The 24,364-nt window shown below is 40.9% G+C and overlaps 1 protein-coding gene across 1 annotated transcript; it reads right to left on the reverse strand.

Moving 5' to 3' along the window:
• Window positions 1-1,726: 1,726 nt before the first annotated feature.
• On the reverse strand, window positions 1,727-15,691 carry CFAP97D2 (CFAP97 domain containing 2). The gene is given in 6 exon segments (XM_006114538.4): window positions 1,727-2,462; window positions 2,464-2,505; window positions 4,642-4,834; window positions 7,434-7,552; window positions 11,679-11,759; window positions 15,556-15,691. Coding segments are annotated over 6 exon segments (666 nt in total). The 5' UTR covers window positions 15,661-15,691; the 3' UTR covers window positions 1,727-2,336.
• Window positions 15,692-24,364: the final 8,673 nt, after the last annotated feature.

Below are 24,364 nucleotides of genomic sequence, written 5' to 3' on the forward strand. Positions count from 1 at the left end.
ATACTCCCAACAGTAAGGCAATGTCCTAGCATGTGTCTGTAATGTTTCTTCTTCTTATTCAAGTGTTTGTGATTATATTGCTCTTAAGTGGCTGTCCCTTAGAAGATACAGCAAGTCCTAATATTAATAATAGCTAACCAGATCTTCTTGCTCTTGGGCAAGGATCCAAATTCCATTGAAGCCAATGGTAGTTTTTCTTTTGACTTTAGTGGGCTTTGGACTTCTTGGGGTTTGTAAGTTTCTGGAAGCAGTTGTCTCAACTTCCAGGTTATATGGCTGATGCCACATGGATACATTTTAGCTGATGACCATAGTGCAGCGGTGGGGATCCTCAAGCCCAGGGGCCAGATGCAGCCCTTAGCTTGCCTGGATCCAGCCCCCAAGGCTCAGAGCCCCCCCCCCAGCATTGGGGAGCCCATGCTGGTGCTCCAGCCCCACTTCTGAATGTGGGGAATGTCTTTCTTCTTCTCAGTCAGGGACCACAGTGAAGATTTTTTTCCTGATTCTCACTTGTGTGCAGCCCCCGACTGATTTTCCCCCCCTGTGGATTAGTGGCCCCCAACCCAAAAAAGGTTCCCCATCCCTGCCATAGTGTCTTGTTCCACAGTTTTGTTACAATAAGGAAAAATATTAACATCTGAGGGTTTCATACAATTAAGAAACTTAAGTTCTAATCTCTTCATTGCTCTAAACATCATTCAGATGGCTGTATTTCAAATGAGAAAGGAAAATATCACTGTGACCTGCAAAATATTACTAGGAGAATGTCTGTCTGTGAAAAAAGTAGCCAGCTTCCATGACTGCCAGTTCAGATGAGTCATGAAGCCATGTTTTAGTTTTTATTTCCAACTAAACAAAAGCCAGTACTTCTTAATACATCATGTTATTTGGCTTCGAATGTTATGTTCTCCAAGAGGAATGAAGTTTCACTTGACTGGCTTTGTATGCTTCGACTATTTTGTGGATTCAGTAGGTGTTTTCCATGAAGTATCATCACATTTTTCTTTAAAAGGCAGGGGGATGCACCTTAGACCAGGAATTCTCATCGTATGGGCTGTGGACTAGTGGTGGCTTGTAGAGCATGTTGTAATGGTACACAGAGAGCTGACTCCAGTGCTTAACTGATAATGAAAGAGGTGCTGGTGTTCAAGCAATTTTTTTACTTTCACAACTGATGCCACAAGAGGTGCTGGAGTTATGAACTGTCATGCTTAGAGGTGCTGGGCTCAGCTCTCACAAGCCCTGGCACAAATTAAGCACTAGTTGGCTGTAGGGATGTAAAATTTTGATTAGTCAGTAAGGGTGCTTCCGTCTTTGAAGTGTAGCAACAGCTCCAGACTCAGGAAGTCCCCCCGCTGACCCCGTCCTCCCCACTGCATTTCAAAGTGGCAGCACTGCATGGGGACTTAGAGTCCCCAGCTGACCCTGGGCTCCATGCAGTGCTGCCACTTTGAAACGCTGCAGGGAGCCCAGCATCAGGCTCTATGCAGCCATGTGGAGCCCAGGGTCAGCGTGGGAGTCCTCAGCTGGCCTTGGGCTACATGCGGCATTTCAAAGTGGCAGCACCACGTGGAGCTTGGGATCTGGCCCCAGGCTCCACGCAGTGCTGGCGCATTGAAGCACTCCCTCCTCTCTCTCGCCCCCTCCCCCCTCCTTGCTGCCTCTTTCTGATAGAGGCAGCAAGGGTGGGGAGGAAGCAACTAGTCGACTCGTTGTTCAGATCTCTAGTTGGCTGATCACAGGATGTTGGTTCTCCGTCTTTTTTCCAGCTTCTAAATTCCATGAAAAGAAGCTATGAAAATATTTAATGTATTATTACTATTACTTCTCCATGTATACAATTGCTGTCTGTAGCTGATATGAGACCAAGAATAAGGGAGGGAGGTGGTCCACCGAGCTATCTCTCTATTAAGAGGGGTTATAGCCTATGAACACCTTTAATAATCCTCTGTTCTAAACTACTTATTTGCTGTCATCCAGGTCATCTTTCACTGGCAAATCTGTGACTGACACTGATGTGAGAATTAAATATAATTATTTAACAAGCAGATTAATCAGCTGGATTAATTATTTGTGATAAAGTCAATTCATTGCTCCAGCTTTGTTCCCACTTCAGTTGTATTCATGAAACGCTATGCAGAGTTATAGTTTTGCTGGCAACTATAAAAGTTATATGTTAATAAAGCCAACATGTATCTAATATCTACACTTACTGTAACTTACTTAAAATGATAGTATCTATGTAAGCTTTTGCAGCTGTCTCTCCCCCAACACACACCCCATCTCAGGTTGTTCTGGAAATTGCTTGAATTGCATTCATAGGGGACTGGTTGGAATTAGACTGTTTTAGAAACAGTCTCTCTCCCTTGATGATCTTTTTCTTCTTCACTTTGGATGTCTCCTTTTTTCCCCTCCTTTATCTTGCTTTTCATGTGTTCATCATTCACTTGTTCATCTCTTTTTTTCTGTCTCTTGTTTTGGCGAGTTCTTGTTTAGTTTTTGTTCCTGAAAAAGAAGGGAAAAATTATTACAAAAATATCTAGTATAAAGAATGTTCCAGTTTCTTGAGTTTCTTAGGCTTTGAGGTTATTCTAAAAGTGATCTCTCAGGCATGAACTGCTCACAGAAAAGTGTGCTCATCAATGAGGGAATTTCCTGGAATTGCTATAGATGACCCAGACATAAAAGGGAAGGAAAATTCTGTCTCCTCTTAGTGGCTTTGGTATGCTCCTCCAGGAAGTGTTGAGCAGCCTGAAAAGGGGGAGGAGAGGAATGGCTGACCCAAACAAGTGTAACTTTTCACTTATGAAAGGAGCTGTACCAAAAACTTGATTTTTTCAGAGTTTTTCAGATTGGGCACCCAAAATTAGTGGATACTTTTACATTTTAATCTCTGTATTTTCATTCTCCATCTGTGAATCGGGGATACTAATACTCAGTCACTTAATGAGAATATTACTAAGATAAATTAATGTTTTTGAAACATTCAGTGTCACTACTATATTGTGGAGTAACAGTGAAAATTAATAACACTGACTTTAAAGTAGGGTTTGAATATTGTGCAGTAAATAAGGCATAGTGCCATACATTGAACAATATCAATAAAACAAAATACTGAATTGTTGCTCATTTACGAAGTACCATCTATTTTGTTCACTGAATGAGGTAGTAGTCCCAGGGAAAAAAATGTATGATCAAATAATTAAGACTACTATTGTGCACATGCTCAAAAGGGGTAAATTAAGGTTGTAGAGGCAACCTTAATTCTGGCATTTCCTAACTTTTGAGTGCTTTACTTTACTACTTTTGCAACCTTAATAATATGCTTTAACATATTGCTTTGTGAGTAATATATATTTACAGTAGTTCAGGTTGCTTAACTCTTTCCATTGTGATCCCGTTTTAAATTATCATTACTTTGACAGACTTTAAAAGCTTGGGGGCTGAAACTTGTCATGCTTGCTTTCTGCCTCAGGCTGAATATTTCTAGAAAGTTTCTGCAAAAAAGATATAGACATTTACAAGAATATGGCTTAGAGAAAAAAGTATTTTTCCTTTGCTCATTAATCAACTTTCTTTTCTTTTCTTTCTAGTTGTAGCATTCATAAATGAGGAGCAGAGACTTGAAACTTTGCAGAAGGCTGGTGCTTGGGCAAGAGATGTTCTTTTTGCTGTCCCAGGAAAATCCTCCTGGATTTGACTGAGTTATTACCCCCCCTCCCCAAAATCGCCTTTTATACATGCTCAGTATTTATAAGCCTCACTAATGTTGAATGCAGAGACAACCTTTTGCTGCTGAGTTGCAGCTGTGCATTTTATCAAAGAAAATGAGCTGCTAGCTATTTTGAACAGCTTGGCTACGTCTACATTGGCCCCTATTCCGTAATAGGGATGCTAATGTAGCAGTTGGGAATAGGCAAATCTGCGTGGGATTTAAATATCCCCCGCAGGATTTGCATTTTCATGGCTGCCGCTTTTTTCCGGCTTGTAGATAATCCGGAGAAAAGCGCCAGTCTGGACGCGATCCTCCGGAAAATAAGCTCTTTTCCGGAGGATCTCTTATTCCCACTTAAAGAGCTTATTTTCCGGAAGATCGCATCCAGACTGGCGCTTTTCTCCGGCTTATCTACAAGCCAGAAAAAAGCGGCAGCCATGAAAATGCAAATCCCACGGGGGATATTTAAATCCCCCGCAGATTTGCCTATTCCCAACTGCTACATTAGCATCCCTATTACGGAATAGGGGCCAATGTAGACGTAGCCCTTATGTTCTGTGAAATTTAACTATATTATACTTTTGTCACCTCAAAATCTTTCACTATTGAGTCATTTAAAAAAATTTTGTAGTAGCATTAGGGTATCTCTCTAGTGGAACATTGAATGGGTGCCTTTTTCTATAACAGAGAGGATTACAATACAGTGGTGGACAAAGTAATTCCTAATTGCTTAATTTCTACAGTCATTAAATGAAGTTTGAAGAGTCCGTTGGGATCCATTTTGATGAATGGTGCTGTATAAACATAAAATCACTTAGTCTGTACCTTCTTGCTAGTTGTAATGTTGAGCCAGCTAGAGCAAATATGCAGCAAAACACACAAAATTTAGTAGTTAAGAACCTCCTCCCCCAAAAAATCCAGGTTACCTTTTGATTCTGCAGTTTACAACATCCACGAGGATATCTTGAAATGTTGTTCATGTATTTTTCCACCCTTTGCCAGTCTTCCTGCCACGTCTGAATTTGATACTGAGGCTCACACTTTGTAATCCTATCCAGAATGGCACGGTTTTCTTGGCTCACTCTCAGTAGTTCCCTCTCTCGCTTTTCCCTGTTTAAACTGGAGGGGGGAACACATACAAAGAAAAATCAAGCTTCCGTCCAGTCATGAGTGTGCATGAAGAATTTGTGGATCAAAGCTGCAACTTCAGTGTTTGAAACCACTCTAAATCTTTTGTGAGGATACCTTCTGAAGCTATTATACTTCTCCTAACAGGAGTTTCTTCTCCCTGCTTCATATTAACAAGCTCTCACAACTCATCCCTTTGTTCTTCTGAAGGAGATACATTTTGCCTCTCAGATGAGACCTTCAGAATTGAGATTCTGTGTACTTTTAATAAAATCCTAGCCCTAATCTTATTTTGTCCTAAAACCAGTCTTCCAGACCCTGAGCTATCTTTGTTGCTATGCTCAGAGAGAGGGTGTGCCTGGCTACTGAGGTGTTTAGGAAACAATCATTTTAGACATCTGGCATTAGTCCTCTGTTTTCCGGTTGTTGAAGGAAAATGTCTTGCTCTAATTTCAGATATAAACCAGATCAGTTTGCTGTGAGGGAAAGTGAAGAGATGTATCTGGTCAAAAGTTCTTCACAAATGTTTCATGACTGGTTAGTGCCAGAGTTAAATGACATGCATTGATGTCAAGGGAGCTACAGTGATACGTATGTTATAAAGCAATGGTCCCCAACCTTTTGAGGTTGTCGGGCGCCAGGGGGCATGGCTGTTCGCCCGCCGGGCGCCAGGGGGTGGGGACACTTGCGCGCCCAGGAGCGCCCCCCCCATAGCCGCATGCCCAGGGCTGGGGGCCCCCCCATAGCCACGTGCCCAGGGCCCCCCCTTAGCCACGCGCCCGGGGCCGCCGCTCCCCCCCCCACAATCGCCGCGTGCCCGGGACCGGGGCCGGCGCTTCCCCCCCTCTCTCCCGCATGCGCCGTGCGCCCGGGGCCGGCACTTCCCCCCCCCCCCCCCGCAAGCGCCTGGGGCCGACGCTCCCCGCAAGCGCCGCGCCATGTGCCCGGGGCACCGTGTTGGGGACCACGGTTATAAAGCATGTTAATCTTCATTAAATATTGTAGTATGTGTGTGTATAATAAAATGCTCATGAGGATATGTATATCCATTAACTCAGGTTCAACAGTATTTCAAATTATTCCTCATATATTTTTTATTTTTTTATGGGACCATGCTGAAGTTGGAATACTCCCTGTTATAAAGCAATTGCAATTCTGGATTCCACCTGGATTTCCTGAACTACTGAACTGCACCTTGTGTCTTCACACGCGCTGGGTCCTGATGAACTGTCATTCTGTCATTAACCAATTTGTCTGTAAATCAGCATTTCTTAAAGCGTGTTAAATGGCACACCGGTGGGCTACGAGGCAGTTGGAGGTGTGACGCAGAGAACAGAGTTCAAAATGGCTGCCCTTAAAAGGGCAATACCTGCTCTCCTGATAAAAGGGCAAATTGTTTTTCGTTTGTTTGTTTTTGCTTAACTTCTTTTCCCTGTCCTTTTTTGTTTGTTTTGCGCAACAACTTTTCCCTGGGGGACTTTTTTTTTTGTCAACAACTTTTCCCTTGGGAATGGCCGCCCTTAAAGGGACAAACCTCTTTTTTTTTTTTTTTTTTGGCTCATCAAAAAAATCCTTGTTGTTCCCCATATTGTTTGGTGTTCCTCAGTCTTAAAAAGTTTAAGAAACACTGCTGTAAATGAATCATGAATATTTACAAATGACACTTGACTTGCACAAACATTCGCATGGCAGATTTGGGTGTCCTTGCTTCGCTTCAGAATTCCCTTCTTACCAGTGATCACGCATTATTTTGCTATACTTCATTAAGAATATGAATTCCCCTTGGCGTTAAAATGGTATAAACAGCTACTCTCTTGTGAGAATTTTCAGAGTGTCTTACGCATTCTCCCTTGAGCAATGACTAAAGTCTCAGTTTACTTACACAATATAGTTACTGTACAATGTTCATTTTGTTGTTCTTATTTCATCTCAATGCTTTGGACCTGCGTCTTTTCAGTGATATTTGTTGGAATGATTGGAAAAGCAATGTAAGTAACTCTAGAGGGCACGTCTACACTGCAGGGCAAAAGTCAAATTAAGCTACACAATTTCAGCTACGTCAATTGCATAGCTGAAATCAAAATAGCTTAATTTGGCATTTGGCGCTGTCTACACAGCAGGAAGTCAAAGGAAGAACACTCTTCCTTCAACTTCCCTTACTTCTTGTGAAATGAGGGTTACAGGAGTCAGAGTAAGAGTCCTCCCTCTTGCCATTATTTCGAAATAACGGCTTGCTGTGTAGACATGCTCTTTGTTATTTCAGAATAATGTTGTTGTGTTGACATAGTCTCAGTCAACAACAACAATGTAGTGGGTACATGATAATTGCATTTATTTCCTCTAAACTAAGTCAGCGATCATTTTCTCTTTCCCTCAGTTATTAAACTGAAGAAACTAATCCAAAAGATGGTATCTCTTTTTCCACAAAAACTAGAAAGATGAACCTGGAAGTGGAATCCCTGTGACAGAGCAGGAGAATGAATATCTAAAATTTTAGCACTCATGAGACCTCCTTTAAATATATGTAATTGCTGGGCAGATTATCCATTGCTCAGGGATAATCCCATACAAGTTCTGCTGCTGATGTTACCTTTTGGCTTGATAGTAATTTTTGTTATCAATTCGGCCTTTCATCCTCATGATGCAGGACATCTTCTCCAGCAGCAAACGGTTGTCTCTTTCAATGATTGAAAGCCTCTCCTTCTCAAGCTTCATGCACAAAAGAGGCAGAGAAATATTTGCTATGGTCAAATCAAAACAGCAGTGGAGTGCTTTGGATGTTTTAATGTGAGGTTTCAATGCTGGTTCCACACACAGACTTTGATAAATCCTGGTATGGTAAAAATAAACCCCAGTGCCAGAGGCAGTGTTCCCTCTGAGCTTTGTGGTACCTGCATGGAGCTGACTGACTGGATGGGGCTGATTAATCACTTGTGTAGCTGTGCTGTCGGGCAGCGTAGAAGGAACATCTTAGAGGGAAGCTTAGAAGAACCTCTGCGCTACATGAGACCCATGTAATTTACAGTTTAAGTAGCATACAGTACTTTTGGGGTACCTCAGCAGTAGTGAATTTTACCCTAAAACAAAACCTTTTTTTCATAACTGTGGGAGCAGCGAGCACCACTTTCCCCAGACTTGAGTGGGCTTTGGATCAGGTCCAGGAACAGCCCATCCCTGTCCTTGGCAGGGTTACAATTTGATTTAAGGTGGAAAGTAACAGGGGGATGTAATAGGCCAGCTGTGGCCAACTTGCGGCTTCTGAGCCACATGCAGCTCTTCCCCCTCAAAAGTATGGCTCGCATACTGCTTTTCCCCCCAAACTAGGGTTGCCAGATGTCCGGTATTCTACCCGACAGTCTGGTATTTGTGCTCTTTGTCCAGTAAAAAAAAAACCAGAGAATACTGGACATGTGCAATGTCTGGTATTCTCTGATTTTTCCGGCTGCACACTGCATGGAAGCCTGGCGTGGGCAGGGGGAGCGGCTGGAAGGTGGGACCACGATCGGCGCTAGGAGCCTGTGATTGTGCAGAAGCCTGGTGGAGGTGGGGGGAGTGGCTGGGACTCCCAGCCAGTCCCCCCGCCAGTCTTCTGAAGCGTGCAGAGCGCTACCAGGTGGGGAGTCCCAGCTGGGAGGTGGGGCCGCGATCGCTGCTCTGGGCACTTCAGAAGCCTAGCCGGGGTGGGGGGAGTGGCTGGGAACCTGCCCCCGCAAGCCTTCTGCACAATCACAGGCTTCCAGCGCCGATCGTGTCTCTGCCTCCCAGCCTATGAGTCCCAGCTGGGAGGCGGGGTTGCGATCGCCGTTTATCCCGCGTTCCTTTTTTTTTTTTTCTCAACCAAAAAAATACCAGGTGTCCGGTATTTTTTGGGAGACCATCTGGCAACCTTTCCCCAAACATCCCCCCTCCCTCGCCCCACCCCGCTGTGCTCACCGGGTCAGCGATTCAAAATGGCACCCAAGATGGCGGCCATCAACGGGAGCGGGATATGGCCAAAATGCCTAAACTTGCTTGCCCCTTAAAGGGACAGCCTCTTTTTTTCTTGCTTGACAATTCTGGGAGGCTTTCCTTTTTTTTCCCGACAGTGGCCAATGTCAGATGCCCCAGAGGGAGTGAACAGAAGAAACAGGTAATCATCAAGTGATCCCTCTCCTGTCATCCATTTCCAGACCTGACTACCAGAGGCTAGTAACACCATTCCTACCCATTTTGGCTCAGAAGTATTAATGGACCTAACCTCCATGAATTTATCTAGTTGTTTTTTGAACCCTGTTAAAGTCCTGGTCTTTACAACATCCTCTGGCAAGGAGTTCCACAGGCTGACTGTGTGCTGAATGAAGAACATGTGGTGCCTACGCTAGTTATGTGCACAATTAACTAGATTTGAGTAATTGTTAAAATTTAGTTTTAAGATGTAAACATGGAGTATTTTAATGATATCTGTAAATTCAGTACAATATAGAGGTTCATTTGTTAAAGGTGAAAAAATACTACGGTAATGGGAGTTATGTAAGAACCTAAATAGGAGAATGAGGCAGGTTGTGAAAAATTTGCGGCTAGCCTGGAGCTAGCCAGACTTGTGAGAAATGTCTGTGAACTGCCGTCCTTTGGTGAAATTTAATCCATGCCCCAAATCCTTTCCCTCCTGCTCCCTCTGCAAGAAGTGCTCTTCGGAAGTACATTTCTCTGCTTCCAGGATGCCATGTTTAGCAAGGGTGGTTTGAAAAGAACCAGAGAAGCTGAGCTTCTTTAAGAGGCATAGCAATCTTTCCACTATGCTCTTCAGAGCTTAAATTTAATAACTTGCTCCCATAAGACCCTCCTCCACCAGTGTCATCGAAAATCCTTTTGTGCCTACCTATTCACCCCACCCTCCAACTCTTTGGTTATTTGTTTCTAGCACTCTTAAGACTTGGGTGGCCTTAATAGGATAAATATGAACTTTTACCACCACATGCTGTTCTGGTAACCTTCAATAGCTAATGTAACTCTAATGAGTGGGACTCTTAATGCATCTTTTTTGTTTGCTTGTCTTTATAAGCAAAACAGGTCAAATGGAGCTGAAATTGCTTTATGGATGTACCAAAAAATGGTACTGTTAAGTAATCCCATCAGGCTCTAAAAACCCAGAGGGATGGTGACTACAAAGGAGAAGAGAACCTGGTTACTGGAAAATAAACTTGCAACATTATAGACACTTATCTCTATATTTATATAGCACTTCTAAAAAATCACATTACAGCTGGATAGAAAACTCAGCATGCCAGTAGCTTAAAAAGATGTACCCAAGATTGGCATTTTCAGATATGACTTTTTTTAAATATGCTTGGCAAACTCATAGGCTGTGTCTACACTGGCATCCCTTCCGGAAAAGGGATGCTAATGTAGCACTTTGGAATAGGCAAATATCCTCCGCGGTATTTTCATTAACATGGCTGCCGCTTTTTTCTGGCTTGGAGATAAGCGGGAGAAAAGCGCCAGTCTAGACGTGATTCTCCGGAAAATAAAGCCTACATACATTCAAGTAGGAATAAAAGATCCTCAGGAAAAGGCTTTATTTTCCGGAGAATCACGTCTAGACTGGCGCTTTTCTCCGGCTTATCTCCAAGACGGAAAAAAGCGGCAGCCATGTTAATGCAAATACCGCGGGGGATATTTAAATCCCCCGCGGATTGGCCTATTCCAAAGTGCTACATTAGCATCCCTTTTCCGGAAGGGATGCCAGTGTAGACACAGCCTATATGTTTTAGCCGCACAAAATGCTCCACTGCTATTTTAGTAAATGAAAGGGAGAGGGGACGAGAACAATCAGCACAGATGCCATATCCTACCATAGCATGTAATGGTGCATCTTGACAGCACCCTTCTGTTGGAATAAGCACCGCAATTTGTGCTGTGCAGATTGCATAGTTTATTTTGACTCTAAGTCAAAAGAGCTTATTTTGAAATTTGGCGCTGTCTATGCAGCGCTAGATTTCAAAATAAGGTACTATTCTGACAAATCCCTTAACCTCATGTAACAAGAGGTTACAGGGACACCAGAATAGCGCACCCACTATTTCAGGAGATAGCAGGCACTTTTAAAGCTGTGGTGTTGCTGTTTTGGGATACTTTCAGTATCCCTCAAGAACAATGCAGTCTAGATGTACCCTAAATGTGTATTCATGGGAGAGATTAATTTTTTATGGTGAAATAGTTTCAAGCTCTCTGGGGTTTGCTATAAAGTAGGATAAGACAAACCTTTTAAAGAGGCCAAATCCTGAAGTCCTTACTCAGGCAACACTCCCTTGTTCAGGTTTTTTTTAAAGTGGACAGACACAATTATTCTAGAGAATACATTTATTTTTCTATTGTCATTTTCTTTTTATAAACACTTGTCTTTTAATCATAGTGGTATAAAGATTATAGAAGAAAATTACCATTCAAAACTATCCCTTGTTGAATTTTTCATGTTGTGAGTATGCTAGCATGTCATAAAGTTCATATGATTGCCCTGTGATAATGTTTCCATTTCTGTATTTTTTCCCCTTTTTTTTTATGTGCAGGAACAAATTTTAGGCAGGATCCTTGGGCTCTGGACCTGGCAATCAGAGGGAATTTGATGCATCAAGTCAGAGTTTACTGATGTGGGACTGGGATGGCATTATCGACTGGCCCAGTTAAGCAGAGCTAGGGCTGGGAGTGAAGTTAAAACTTTTACCATTTAATCTTATTATATCTTGTTCCTCTGCCTTTCTTTGGCAGGGGAAGGGAGAGGACACTACGGTGGATATTGGCATATGTATTCTAGTTCAATGCTAATCTACTTAATTAAGTAATATAACCAACAAGATACCTTTAATTTCTTTAACTTCAAGTGAAGATGGTCATATGTTAGAGGAGGAGTAGTGTCCACTACAGGTTTGGCTGTCTGTATCTGCAGCAGAAAAAAAATCATTATCCGTATTTGTTGAAAATCAAATGCTTACGTATGGTTATGGGAAATGTTTTAAATTCTTTGGCTGTACAGTAATTCCTCATTTAACACTATAGATATGTGATCGTGTTAAGTGAAAATGTGTTATGCGGGGTCAATTTTCCCATTGAAAATAATGGAAAAGGTGGGGGTTGCGTTTCAAGCGGTGGTGTCTGTTGGGACCGGACATAAGGTTGGGGGAGAAATGGGACTGGGTTACAGCAGGGAGGGGAGGTGTTTGGCTCTGGGGAAGGTAAGGGGAGGAGAGGGGAGGGGGATTGGATTGGGAGTATGCCCCTGTGACAGGTCTTCCGGGACCCGCACTGTGTCTGGCGAGGGGGGTCACCGGGAAACGGTGTGGCGAGCAGCGAACCCTCCACCTCTTTGCAGGGAGGTGGGGAAGCCCCGCGCAGCCGCTGGTGATGGGCTGGCTGGGGAAATCCAGCTGCTGGCCTGCAAGCGGGGGCAGAGGAGAGGGGTAAAGCGTCTGGCGAAGGGGAGTCAGCGGGGAACAGCGCGGCGAATGGCAAACCCTCCACCGCTTTGCAGGGAGGCGGGGGAAGCCCCACGCAGCTGCCGGCAATGGGCCAGCTGGGGAAATCATGTTATTCTGGGGACGGTCCTGTAATTCAAAAACGTTCCCTAAAAAAAATCGTGCTATCGCGAAAATGTGTTAAGCGGGCACGTGTTAAATGAGGAATTACTGTACTGCTGGTAGTACTACCTTATTTGACAATTCACGATGTCAGTAATGGCGCACCAGCCCAGGGAGGTAGTGAGAAATGAAGAGACAGCACTATGGAAAATCTGTTTTCCAATTCCAGTAAAACTCAAACCTTTCCTCCCAGAGAAAAGAAAAAATACATAAGAGTAGATTCATCCCTGTACTGGTGGTAGGAATACTCGTGCCTCCATTATCTAGGAGTGCTCAGGTCTGGTCTGGCTCCAGGCACAGGCTCCCTAATGTATGTTCCTAGTACAACAGAAACTCTGGGCTGTCGCAGAATTGCTGGAGTATTGGAATGACCTAGCTAATTCCTCTCCTGCCCCAGCCTACCCTGGAAATACCCCTGTGGATCTGGGTATGGAGAACCATGTAACTCCTGAGAGGGGTTTCTTGTATTTAGGGTATTTTCCATAATCTCATTCTTATAGGAATGTCTTAATATGTATCCTCTGATGCAAAACTAATCACAGATTAGAGTCTGTATTGCATTACGTGCAGTGGCACAGTAAAAATATTTTTCCCCCGAAATGTCACATGAATGTTTGTCAGGCCTAATAGAAAGATTATTGCACATAGTAGTTCATATGAATAGTCTTGGGTCAAGGGTGTCCCTGGATGTGAAAACTGGAGAGCAGGGGAAGAGTGAGAGACAAGAGAGACCATTCTGTGAGACTCATAGGGACCCTGTGTAAGTAAGAAAAGATTAATGCAGTGGTTCTCAAACTGTGGGTCACAACCATCTTGAATGGGGTTACCAGGGCTGGCTTAGACTTGCTGAAACCTAAGTCCCACTGGGCAGTAGGGATCAGGTTGGAGGCCTCTTGCCTGGGGCCGGAGACCTTAAGCTTCAGCTTTGTCCCAGCCCCCCTTCCCAGAGCTGTGGAGGTTAGGCTTTTCCTCCTCCCAACCAGGGACAGCGGAAATTGGGTGGGCTCAGTCTTTGGCCCCTCTCTCCTGGGATGAAGTACAGGAGGCCCCCAAGATACAACTGCCCAAGTTCTGACACTCTCCCCCCCTCCCTCCCTCCCCACACACACACACTTACAACCATTTTTGTAAGTGCAGAAGGGGCCAGAAACCTCCGACTTATATCCTCGGCTCTCATTTACGACAGCGCCTACCGTAAATGTGGGTTCAAGTTACAATGCCCTTGACTTGCGACACTTCCTCCAGAACCAATTGTGTCTCAAGTTGGGGGCCTCCTGTAATGAAGTAAATTTTGTTGTCAGACGGGGATCATGGTGCAATGAAGTCTGAGATCCCCGGATTAGTGGATGCATTATTTTGTTGCTTTAATTAATGGTATGGGATGAACACTGCTCAACTCAAGTGTATGTGTTTATAATACGAATGATTATTTGAACTGTGCTCTCTCTGGTTAACTCTACTTTTCAAGAGTTGCCTACTCATGTGATATGTAAGTGTAGAACATTTACATGCTGAGCAAAAAGGGTTGCCAAGTAAGTGCAATTTATATGGTAACAACATAGAAAACTGCATTCCATAAAGCATTGCCTGGAGTTCACATGTAGTTCCTAATGTCGAAAGCTGCTTAAGTAGCTTGGCACAGCACAGGGACTGAGTCTGAATCCCCAATGACTTCAAAGTTAATGAAAACTTCTGTAAACTGCCAGGTCAATCTCAAGGCTATAACAAGTTAAAATCACTCATTAGGTTGATTGCATCGATGTTTGGAGCTGCAATTCTTAAGGCAGCTTGAGTAAATTGTGTATTTTCAGCCCAAATGCCTGTGATATGTTTGACTTCTTTTTGTTGCAGTCTTTAATACAAGGCCTGATCCTGCAAGATGAGTGTCCTCAACTGTCACTAATTTTCCTGGGAGTTGAGGACATTTAGCATAGTAAGATTTGGTCTCTAGTAACATGCATCTTATTACTGGATAGCAAGACTAATTTTTTTTGTCAAAACAATTTTTTCCATCAAAAGTATCATTTCACCTAAATTATTTTTTGGTGTAAAATGGTATCATTTTCATGAAATTTTGGGAATTTTGGGAGAAAAATTGATAAAACAATTTTCCAAATGTTGAAACATCCTGTTTTGATGAGCTTTGGAATAAAACGTTTTGATCTTTTATTTTTAAATGATTATTTTGTTTCAACATATTTTAAATACAAAAAATTAAAATGGAAAAATTGTCAAAACAGGAACAAAATATTTTCAGTTTATCAAAATGAAATGTTTTGATTGATCCAAAATGATTATTTTTTAACTGTCATTTTGGAGAAAAAAATTAAAATTTTGGCTTTCTATTGTGATTTGGGACGATTTTTTTTTTTTTCATCCCAAAATTTTTCACAGGACAGAAAATGCATTTTCTGATGAGCTCTAGTTTGTTTTAATGTCTGAATTCTTTGGGGGTGAATATGAAGTCTCCAGTGGATTTAGATTGTTTTAAATAGCTCCATTCATACACAATTGCATGGCACAGGTGGTTAATTAAAACAAAAATAACTTTTTAAAAATTAAGCTTCTAATCTTGCCATTTTGTTGAGAGACAAATTGCTGAGTTTGATTTTATATTTCAGCTTTAAGATTTCCCTATCCATTAGTCAAATCAGTGGAACAGAATGTGGAAAGAAGAATGTAATTTATATGGTAATAGCATTTGACACTGACCTTATCTGTAAATAATGAAGGAATATTTCCTTATAGTAAGGTCAGTTACACTGTGTGAATCCTTATCACAGGAGTTACTCATACTTAGACTGTACAAAGCACTGAGGAAAGGCGTGAAGGAAACAATTCTACATTGCCTCTGAGATGGACTGGATGACTGAGCAGATCTTTTCTATCTTTAAATTCTATGGGAATCATTATCATACTTTAAACTGATGGCAGGAAGTAGCAACCTGCATACAATGCATGCTGAAAAACCCTTCTCTTTATATGGTATGTCAGTCCTGATCTCAAAGGAATACTTTCATATTCATGTTAAAGAATAAATAAGCATTTGCACTATACATTTGACTTGCCTATTTATTCACTATACTACAGGGTCGTACCTACCCTTTTCTTGTGATCTTCATAGCTTGCTTTGTCCCATTTTTGTTGAAGATATTTGTTGCCACATGGTAAAATTGGCTGGTAGGCTCTATGCATCTTAAATAACATAAAGCATCTCTATAACTGAGGTTCTTCTAAGAATGAATGATATCACTGAACCTTCTTAAGCAAAGCCCTGGAGACAGGGTATGTTTGCAGCAGGTCATGTGGTGGTTGTCATGGTATCACTGCTAAGAAAAATTTGAATAGCCAATGGTCGCATTTTAAACAATATGTTGAGAGCATAATAAACAAGAGCTGAACATCTTAGCAAAAGCTTAATAATTATATACTTCACTGGCCATGCTTATCTCTGTAGTGATTAATGACAGTGGCTCAATATGCTATTATTAATAATACTTTATATAGTACCACCGATATAGAAGTATTTGTATAACAAATAACATTTGTCAAACGTACAGTTTAAAGGCATGCATTTCCACAATACAAAGCAACCACACAGGTGTAGTTTTCAGAGATGCATTCGCATGTTAATATATTCATTTGTTGCTAAGTATGCATATTTTTTAAAGCTATGTTAAATATACACTAATACCAACATGTTTTGATTTGTTAATAGCACAGTAACTTCGATTTCTTGTAATACCATCTGATCACTGGTGAACTAAAGGAAGTTCACAGGAGTTTGCACAAGGCAGTTGTTCATAGATCTGTCTCTCGTTTAACTTTACCATTTAGCATCTAACTTGGCTTTTATATTTTGAAAAAATTTGTTTTAGATCAGAAGTGGGCTTTTTGTCCTTTAAACAAATCTATATGAAATGATGCCTAAACAAACAGAAGCAGTAGTAAAAATAGAACCTTTGTACATACTAATTTTGATCTGTGAAGCAGACATTTTCCACTCTCTCACAAACAATTAAGGGAATTAAGAAGCATGGTTTTGGCCACTGGAGACCTCCAATAATTTTCATTAATATAACAAATACCTGGAGAATGTAAAATCAATAAAGAATATAAAATATGTAAAGTTTAAACAATGCCTTTGGTTTAGTTCATGCTACATGTATGCATTCATGAAAATCAGACATTACAATATTGTGCTTTTCTTTTTCTTGAACAAGCAACATTGTTTTAATATTTTTAGTTAGGTCCTGATTTACTTTGTGGAATTGTGACTTTCATGTGTTTTGCATAATAAGTCCTTATTTTCAGTTTGGATTTGATTTCTGAGCAGAGCTGCCCTTTTAATGATTGACTCAAAGAGCTTGGAGTCCTGAATATCCTGAGCCTCCACAGAGTGGTGTTGGTAGATAGGTCTTGAGTTACCTCTCAGTCTGGTCGTGTTGCAAACCCAGTGAGTTGCTACCCCAGTCTCCATGCCAAGAGAGATCAGTTTGGCCCATGAGCTGTCCGTTCCAGCAGCTGCTTGTGTTACTTGGGTTGGGCTCAGTATGGAATGTTTCTTAAAAGTGAGAAAGATGCTTTTTTGGATAGTGTAGATCATGTGTCTTGTAGTGATAAATGAGAAGTGCTTTATTTCCTATTGGTTTGTAACTTGTGCACAAAATGCTTATTTTAAAACTTTGAAAGAGTCCTTTAATCAATTCTATATAACACCTATATTAAAACCTTAAGTCTCTGTTTTCAATTACTGTTGTTTTCGAAAAACTGTGATGATTAATGCTGTATAAAAACCTGTGTACACTAAAATAGAAGAATAGAACAGATAATCTAAAAGTGATTATAGATCAGGCCCTGATTTTGCCAGTATTGAAGTGTGTGCCTAGCATTAAACACATTAAGTATCATTGAAGTTAATGGGACTGAAGCAACTTGTGTGTGTGTGTTGGCAGGATTAGGCCCTTTGATCCTAAGTATGTTGAATTTTCTAGGATGGTCACTAGGAGAGATTGAAAGAAACCAGTTTTTGTCTGTTCAGACTTTTGTTTGATATAATCCAAAGATCAGACCGAGCCCCTCCATACTCAAACTCTTATCAAGTAATTAATAAGCAAACCATCCTCCCCAGAAATAGAATAATCCATCCAACATGGTACCTGGTTCTGTGGATAAGGGGAAAGTAGTGGATGTGATATGCTTTGACTTTAGCAAGGCGTTCGATATGGTCTCCCACAGTATTCTTGCCAGCAAGTTAAGGAAGTATGGATTGGATAAATGGACTATAAGGTGGATAGAAAGCTGGCTAGATTGTTGGGCTCAATGTCTGGTTGGCAGTCAGTATCAAGTGGAGTGTCCCAACATTCAGTGCTGGGCCCTGTTCCTATCCCTATTCTAACTCTGCACTCACTCTGAAAGGGGCCATGCTCAACAACTTTGCTCTCTCCCTCCTTTTTTTTTTCTCCCTCAACAGAATTTTTCCCTCAGTATTTTTGGTTCACTCATCTGGCACCCCTAAAGCTAGGGAGAGAGGGAGAATCATAGAACACTGCACTCACAGCAGGACCCAAGCACTGTCTAGAGTAGACCATCCCTGATACACGTCTAATCTGCTCTTAAATATTTCCAGAGATGGAGATTCCACAACCTCTTTAGGCAATTTATTCCAGTGTTTAACCACTCTGACAGTTAGGAAGTTTTCCCTAATGTCAAACCTAAACCTCCCTTGCTGCAGTTTAAGCCCATTGCTTCTTTCCTATTCTCAGAGGCCAAGGGGAGGATTTTTTTCCCTCCTTCTTCTAACACTCTTTTAGGTACTTGAAAACCACTATCATGTCCTCTCTGTCTTCTTTTTTCTAAACTAAACAAGCCCAGTTCTCTCAGTCTTCCCTCATAGCTCATGTTCTCTAGCCCTTTAATCATTCTTGTTGCTCTTCTCTGGACCTTCTCCAATTTCTCCACCTCTTTCCTGAAATGTGGTACCCAGAACTGGACATAATACTCCAATTGAGGCCTAATCAGCGTAGAGTAGAACGGAAAAATGACTTATCATGTCTTGCTCACAACACTCCTGTTAATGCATCCCAGAATCATGTTTGCTTTTTAGCGTCACACTGTTGACTCATATTTAGCTTGTGGTCCACTATGACCCTTAGATCCCTTTCTGTAGTACTTCTTCCTAGACAGTCGCTTCCCATTCAGCATGTGTGAAACAGATTATCCTTTCCTAAATGGAGTTCTTATTAAACTTCATCCTATTTACCTCAAACCATTTCTCCAGTTTGTCCAGATCATTTTGAATTATGACCCTTTCCTATTAGAGTTGCAACCCCTCCCAGCTTGGTATCATCTGCAAACTTAATAAGTGTACTCTCTATGCCAATATCTAAATCGTTGATGAAAATATTGAACAGAACTGGTCCCAAAACAGACCGGGGTAGAACCCTGCTTGTTATGTCCTTCCAGCATGATTGTGAACCATTAATAACAACTCTCTGAGAACAGTTATTCAGCCAATTATGCACCCACCTTACAGTAGCTCCATCTAAGTTGTATTTTCTGAGTTTATTGATAAGAAGATCATGCGAGACCATATCAAATATCTTACTAAAGTCTAGGTATACCACGTCCACCGCTTCTCCCTTATCCACAAGACTTGTTATCCTATCAAAGAAAGCTATCGGACTGGTTTGACATGATTTGTTCTTCACAAATCCATGCTGGCTATTACCTATTATTTTATTGTTATCCAGATATTTGCAGACTAATTCCTTCTTTATTTGCTCCATTATCTTCCCTGGCACAGAAGTTAAACTAAGAGGTCTGTAGTTTAGTGAGTTGTTCTTATTTCCTTTTTTATAGATGGGCACCATATTTGCCCTTTTCCAGTGGAATCTCTCCCAACTTCCCACTTGCATTCACTATGTTAGGCATTCCTTAATCATCAGACTTCTTGGTGAAGACCGAAACAAAGAAGTCATTAAGCAACTCTGCCATTTCCAAGTTTCCTGTTATTGTTTCTCCCTCCTCATTAAGCAGTGGGCCTACTCTGTCCTTGGTCTTCCTCTTGCTTCTAGTATATTTATAGAATGTCTTCTATAAATATGATAGATAAGCTGGAGGGTAGGGGTAGGGTCCAGAGTGACTTAGACAAATTGGAGTATTGGGACAAAAGAAATCTGATGAGGTTAAACGGAAAAATCCCAAGGATTGTTACAAGCTGGGGGTTGACTGGCTAATCAGCAGTTCAGCAAAAAAAGACCTGGGGATTATCGTGGATGAGAAGCTGGATATAAGTCAATAGTGTGACTTGTAGCCAGGAAGGCTAATGGTATATTAGGTTGCATTAGGAGGAGCATTGCCAGCAGACCCAGAGAAGTGATTATTCCCCTTTATTTGGCATTGGTGAGGCCACATCTAGAGTATTGCATCCAATTCTGGGCCCCCATTATAGAAAGTGGACTCATTACAGAAAGTCTAGTAGAGGGCAACCAAAATTATTAGGGGGCTGGAGCACTTGACTTAAAAGGAAAGGCTGAGGGATTTGGGCTTATTTAGTCTAAAGAGAGAAGAATGGGGGAGAAGGGGCTTTGATAGCAGTCTTCAGCTTTCTGAAGGCAGGTTCCCAAGAGGATGGAGAGAGGCTGTTCTCAGTAGTGACAAATGGCAGAACAGAGAGCAATGGTTTCAAGGTGCAGTGGGGGAAGTCTGGGTTGTATATTAGGAAAATAGTTTTTCCTAGGAGGGCGGTGAAGCACTGGAATGGGTTACCTAGGGAGGTGATGGAATCTCCATCCCTAGAGGTTTTTAAGTCTTCTCTTGAAAAAACCCTGGCTGGGATGATTTAATTGGGGTTGGTCCTGCTTTGAGTAGAGGGTTAGACTCAATGACCTCCTGAGGTCTCTTCCAACCTTATGATTCTGTGATCAGTGGAATAAAAAAATAGATTGAAAAGCTGTTGGAGTGAAATGCTCTGTGAATATGAATAGCTGGTAGTTATTAAGAATAGGATCTGACTGTATGCACCATTGTTGTAAGATCTTTGTTAATCCACTGTCCCTCTTAGAAGATTTCATCAGGAACTAACTTTTAGCTAGAAAAAAGTAGTTTCCCACGCATTAGGTCACTGAGAGTGAAAGAAAAGCACTATGAAAAGTATATGGGATACACATTGGTTTGTATTTAAAGAAAAGTGTTCAAAGAACCTTTTGCAAAATCAAAGTTCCCACCAATCTGCAGTAAAAAGGCAAAGTTTAAAAATACTTGGTGGTGCTACAGTTTATCAATAAGGCCTTGACTACACTCAGAATTTTCCCTCATTCCAGCCAGTAACATGTCAGCAGAAGAACAAAACCTAAGACAAAAAAGCTGTGATTTTCATTGGTGGAGTTTACTCTGGTCTTAAATCATATTGAGCTTTACCAGTGTGAACTTCAGCTTACTTGTCTATGTGTGTGGATTGAACTGATGTGGCTACACTGATGGCCGGAACAGAGACCGATTGTCAATGTAAGCAAGGCATACGTTGCAGGAGGACACATGATAGCTACCAAAGAGCAGCACAGGGCAGAAACCTTCCAAAGGCCTGAAATGTAGTCAGACCTGATTCCATGAAAGAACAGAAAAGTAGGCTGGAGCTACAAAGGCTTGTGGCCAAAACCATAACCAGACAGGGTTGTATAGGTATGTGTACAATGGTACATATATGTGGGCACAAAGTGGGATGAGGTATATATTCATTATAAGAACTCTAATTCTGCATTTGAAGCACTTTGCAGTAATGAAGCAATATAATGCAATAGGATGTGCATTTCTTACCTGTCAATACATGCCCCCAGCATTGTATTTTCTATCACCTAGAAAGCATGGGAATATACTATCTGTAAACAACATTAGGATATATAATATCGCTCCATATGTTAAAAACAATTTGCAGGGTGTATTACATAACACCATTCTAATAAAATATGTAATGATTTAGAAAGAGGTTGAAAATTGTAGAAGAGAAAATTAGGATTTTACTTATTATGTCATCTGACTTTATTAGATTCCCTAGACCAATTAGTCCTTTGTAATTTACTTTCTGCTCCACCCCATGAAACTGGATGATCTTTCAGCAGCAATGCAGGCCTGGCATCACCTTTCAGCTCTCACTGACTATCTCAAAAAAATAAATGAGGTATGTCAAAGAGAGATGCTGCATTTCCCTGAATACATTATCAGAATATGAACCTATGAGGCACACTGAGATCAGCTACATGAATGTGTTAGACATGGACATTAGATTGGTAAAAAGAAGAACCTCTAAAACTATGTTATTTATTTGTATTTTTGGGCTCAGCAGTAAGTGTCCATCCAGTTCTCTAGGCACCCTTTATCATTTAAAAAAATCCAGTAAACTAACAGACCTACCATTACTCTGGATTAAATCCAGTGAGCGGCCAGTACAGATTGTGGAGCAAGGGCTTAATGTGAAAAGAAATACTGCAAAGCAAGTGGGCTGCTGAATTCTGCATGAATGAGATAGGCACTCTAGTCTAAACACTTTTCACAAAATCTTTAGACTTTGTCTTTCTTGACTGAGTGTAACTATGATTTTTTTTAACAATGTAGTGGGACACACTGCTATCTCTGACACAGTTGTGGAGAACAGCCTATCTATTATTTCTGTTATCTCACATATCTGTCATCAAAAATACGCAAGTGCTACTGTGTTATTGGCAGCACTACATTGGTTTTAAAAAAGGCATCTTTCTTTCTGATTGGCTGCAAAACTATAGAGTGATTCAGCACTATGCTCTATAGGTGCAGAATCAATGTCTGGTTGTTAAACATTTTCTATCATGGGTTTAATAAGAATGCATGTAAGTGCCCTCATATGAAAATAACAATGACTAAATGGGTGTGAAATAAATGACAGCATTTTTTGCTCCATGACAGTTGTGCTTATTTGACAAGAGACCAAACTTCTGTCTTTGTAAGTAAGCTGAGATATCACAACTATTTCCAGCAGGTGGCAGATGATAATCATGCTTATAATGAAATCTGGGTACAAATGTTGTGTTTTCCAGATTGTTTACTTACAATTTATAATGTGTCCATTTAGTTTCTATTATAATTTTTGTTAAAATAAGATTGCATAATTGGCACAGATCAATAATTACCAATGCTAATATGTAATTAAATACTTAGGAATTAAGTGTAAGATGAAATTTAAAAACCAAAGCTAAATGAAAAAAACAATCTCATGGATCAAAGAAACTGCTGAGATTCCAAAAATCTCCTCCTAACCATCTGGCTAATTGTGCTTACTAGTATAATGGTGTCTTTGCACATGTGCTTTGATTGGAGATCATTTCATTGCACAGCAGTGTTTGGAAAACAAGTAATTTAGGCTTTGACTTAAATAATGTTAAAAGTGTGGGGTCAGATTCTGTCCCACTTACTTTCATAGAATAGTACCTTTCTCCCTGGGTTGTCCCATTGACTTCAGTGGTACTACTATTAAAGTAAGGTATTTTTCAACATGAATAAGAGTAACAGAATCTGGCCCACAAAGCCCGAGTTAGGAGTCTTTCTAAGAGATAGTTTGCGATCTCTACCCTCACTATTGAACAGTTTTCCTTATGTGGGTAACCATAGGGAGTTCAGTGACAAATACTCACCAAGGACAATAATAGGTTCACAACCAAATGCTCAGATATTGATTTCAATTGGATTTTTCTGGCCAAAGTCCGCAGGACCTGTCCCATAGAAAATGCATGATTGCATGGAAGATTCCAGAGAATATTTATTTCCATGTGTGTGGAGTGGCTGTATTACTCATAGTGGTGGTGTTATGAATGAGTTATGCATGCATTCGAAGTAAGTCAACAAACTTTATCGTCCAGTATTTATTTTGTTTATACCATGAAATTAGAAAGTGATTTTGAGATAATGAACATGAGAAGATAAGAACAGCCATACTGGGTGAGACCAAAGGCCCATCTAGCCCAGTATGGGGTTTTGTCTTTGTTGGGAGCCTTTGCGATTGTACTGATTGGTGCAGACTTCCACTGTACTCTACTCAATGAGTTTCCACTGTGTTCAGGGTTCCTCCCTTTCACTGTTGCTGTGGTGGGAAAGAAGTTACACTGCATGTGATCCCTACTACTTCCAAAAGTGGTACTCCAGCTACAGGAGAGGAGGAGTGAGAGAGAAGGCCTGTGATGTCAAAGTAGTACCAGCTCAGAATAAATGAGTAGACTGCAGCTGACCTAGTGACATGCAAGCAGTAGGCTATGAAGAAAATTTAGATAATGGTTGCTTATATACATCATTTGTGAAATACAAGCAATTTTATGATGGTTTTAATGATCACCTATTTATTATAATAGAAATATCCTCTATTAAAGAATATGAAAGGCTCTAGGAATTTTAGTTTCCTCCAATTTTTCCCTATGGTTATGCCTAATTGCACCCATTACTCAAAAGGCTAATAAGGGAGAGACTGGGATGGATAATAGCAGTATATATTTATTAGGCTGCAGTAAAATTTACTGTTTTTCATATTGTGCATGGTTGTTGCTGCTATTATCACCAGTAAGATCATAGTATAATTATAGTGCGTATAATATTTCTTTGGAAGGTCAGAGAGGTTTGTTCCTTAATGGTACAGCAAAAGTTATTGACACAGTGCAGGTATATTCCAGAAGACAAGACTTTAAAAGTTTAAGTAATAAGTGTTCAGTGAAGGTGAACTAGAAGGAAAGTCTGTAACACACAGCAAGTAGTTAAGGTCAATTACTGTAGCTTACTTGGGAATTATATTTAGAGGTTAGCTGAGGAGGTCTTAGAAGTGATGAATGAGAATTAAGAGAGCAAAGCCTTTTAAATCACTTCCTGAAAATGAGCTACATGGGATATACATGGT

The sequence above is a fragment of the Pelodiscus sinensis genome, chromosome 1 (assembly GCF_049634645.1).
Source record: "Pelodiscus sinensis isolate JC-2024 chromosome 1, ASM4963464v1, whole genome shotgun sequence".
Lineage (NCBI taxonomy): Eukaryota > Metazoa > Chordata > Testudines > Trionychidae > Pelodiscus > Pelodiscus sinensis.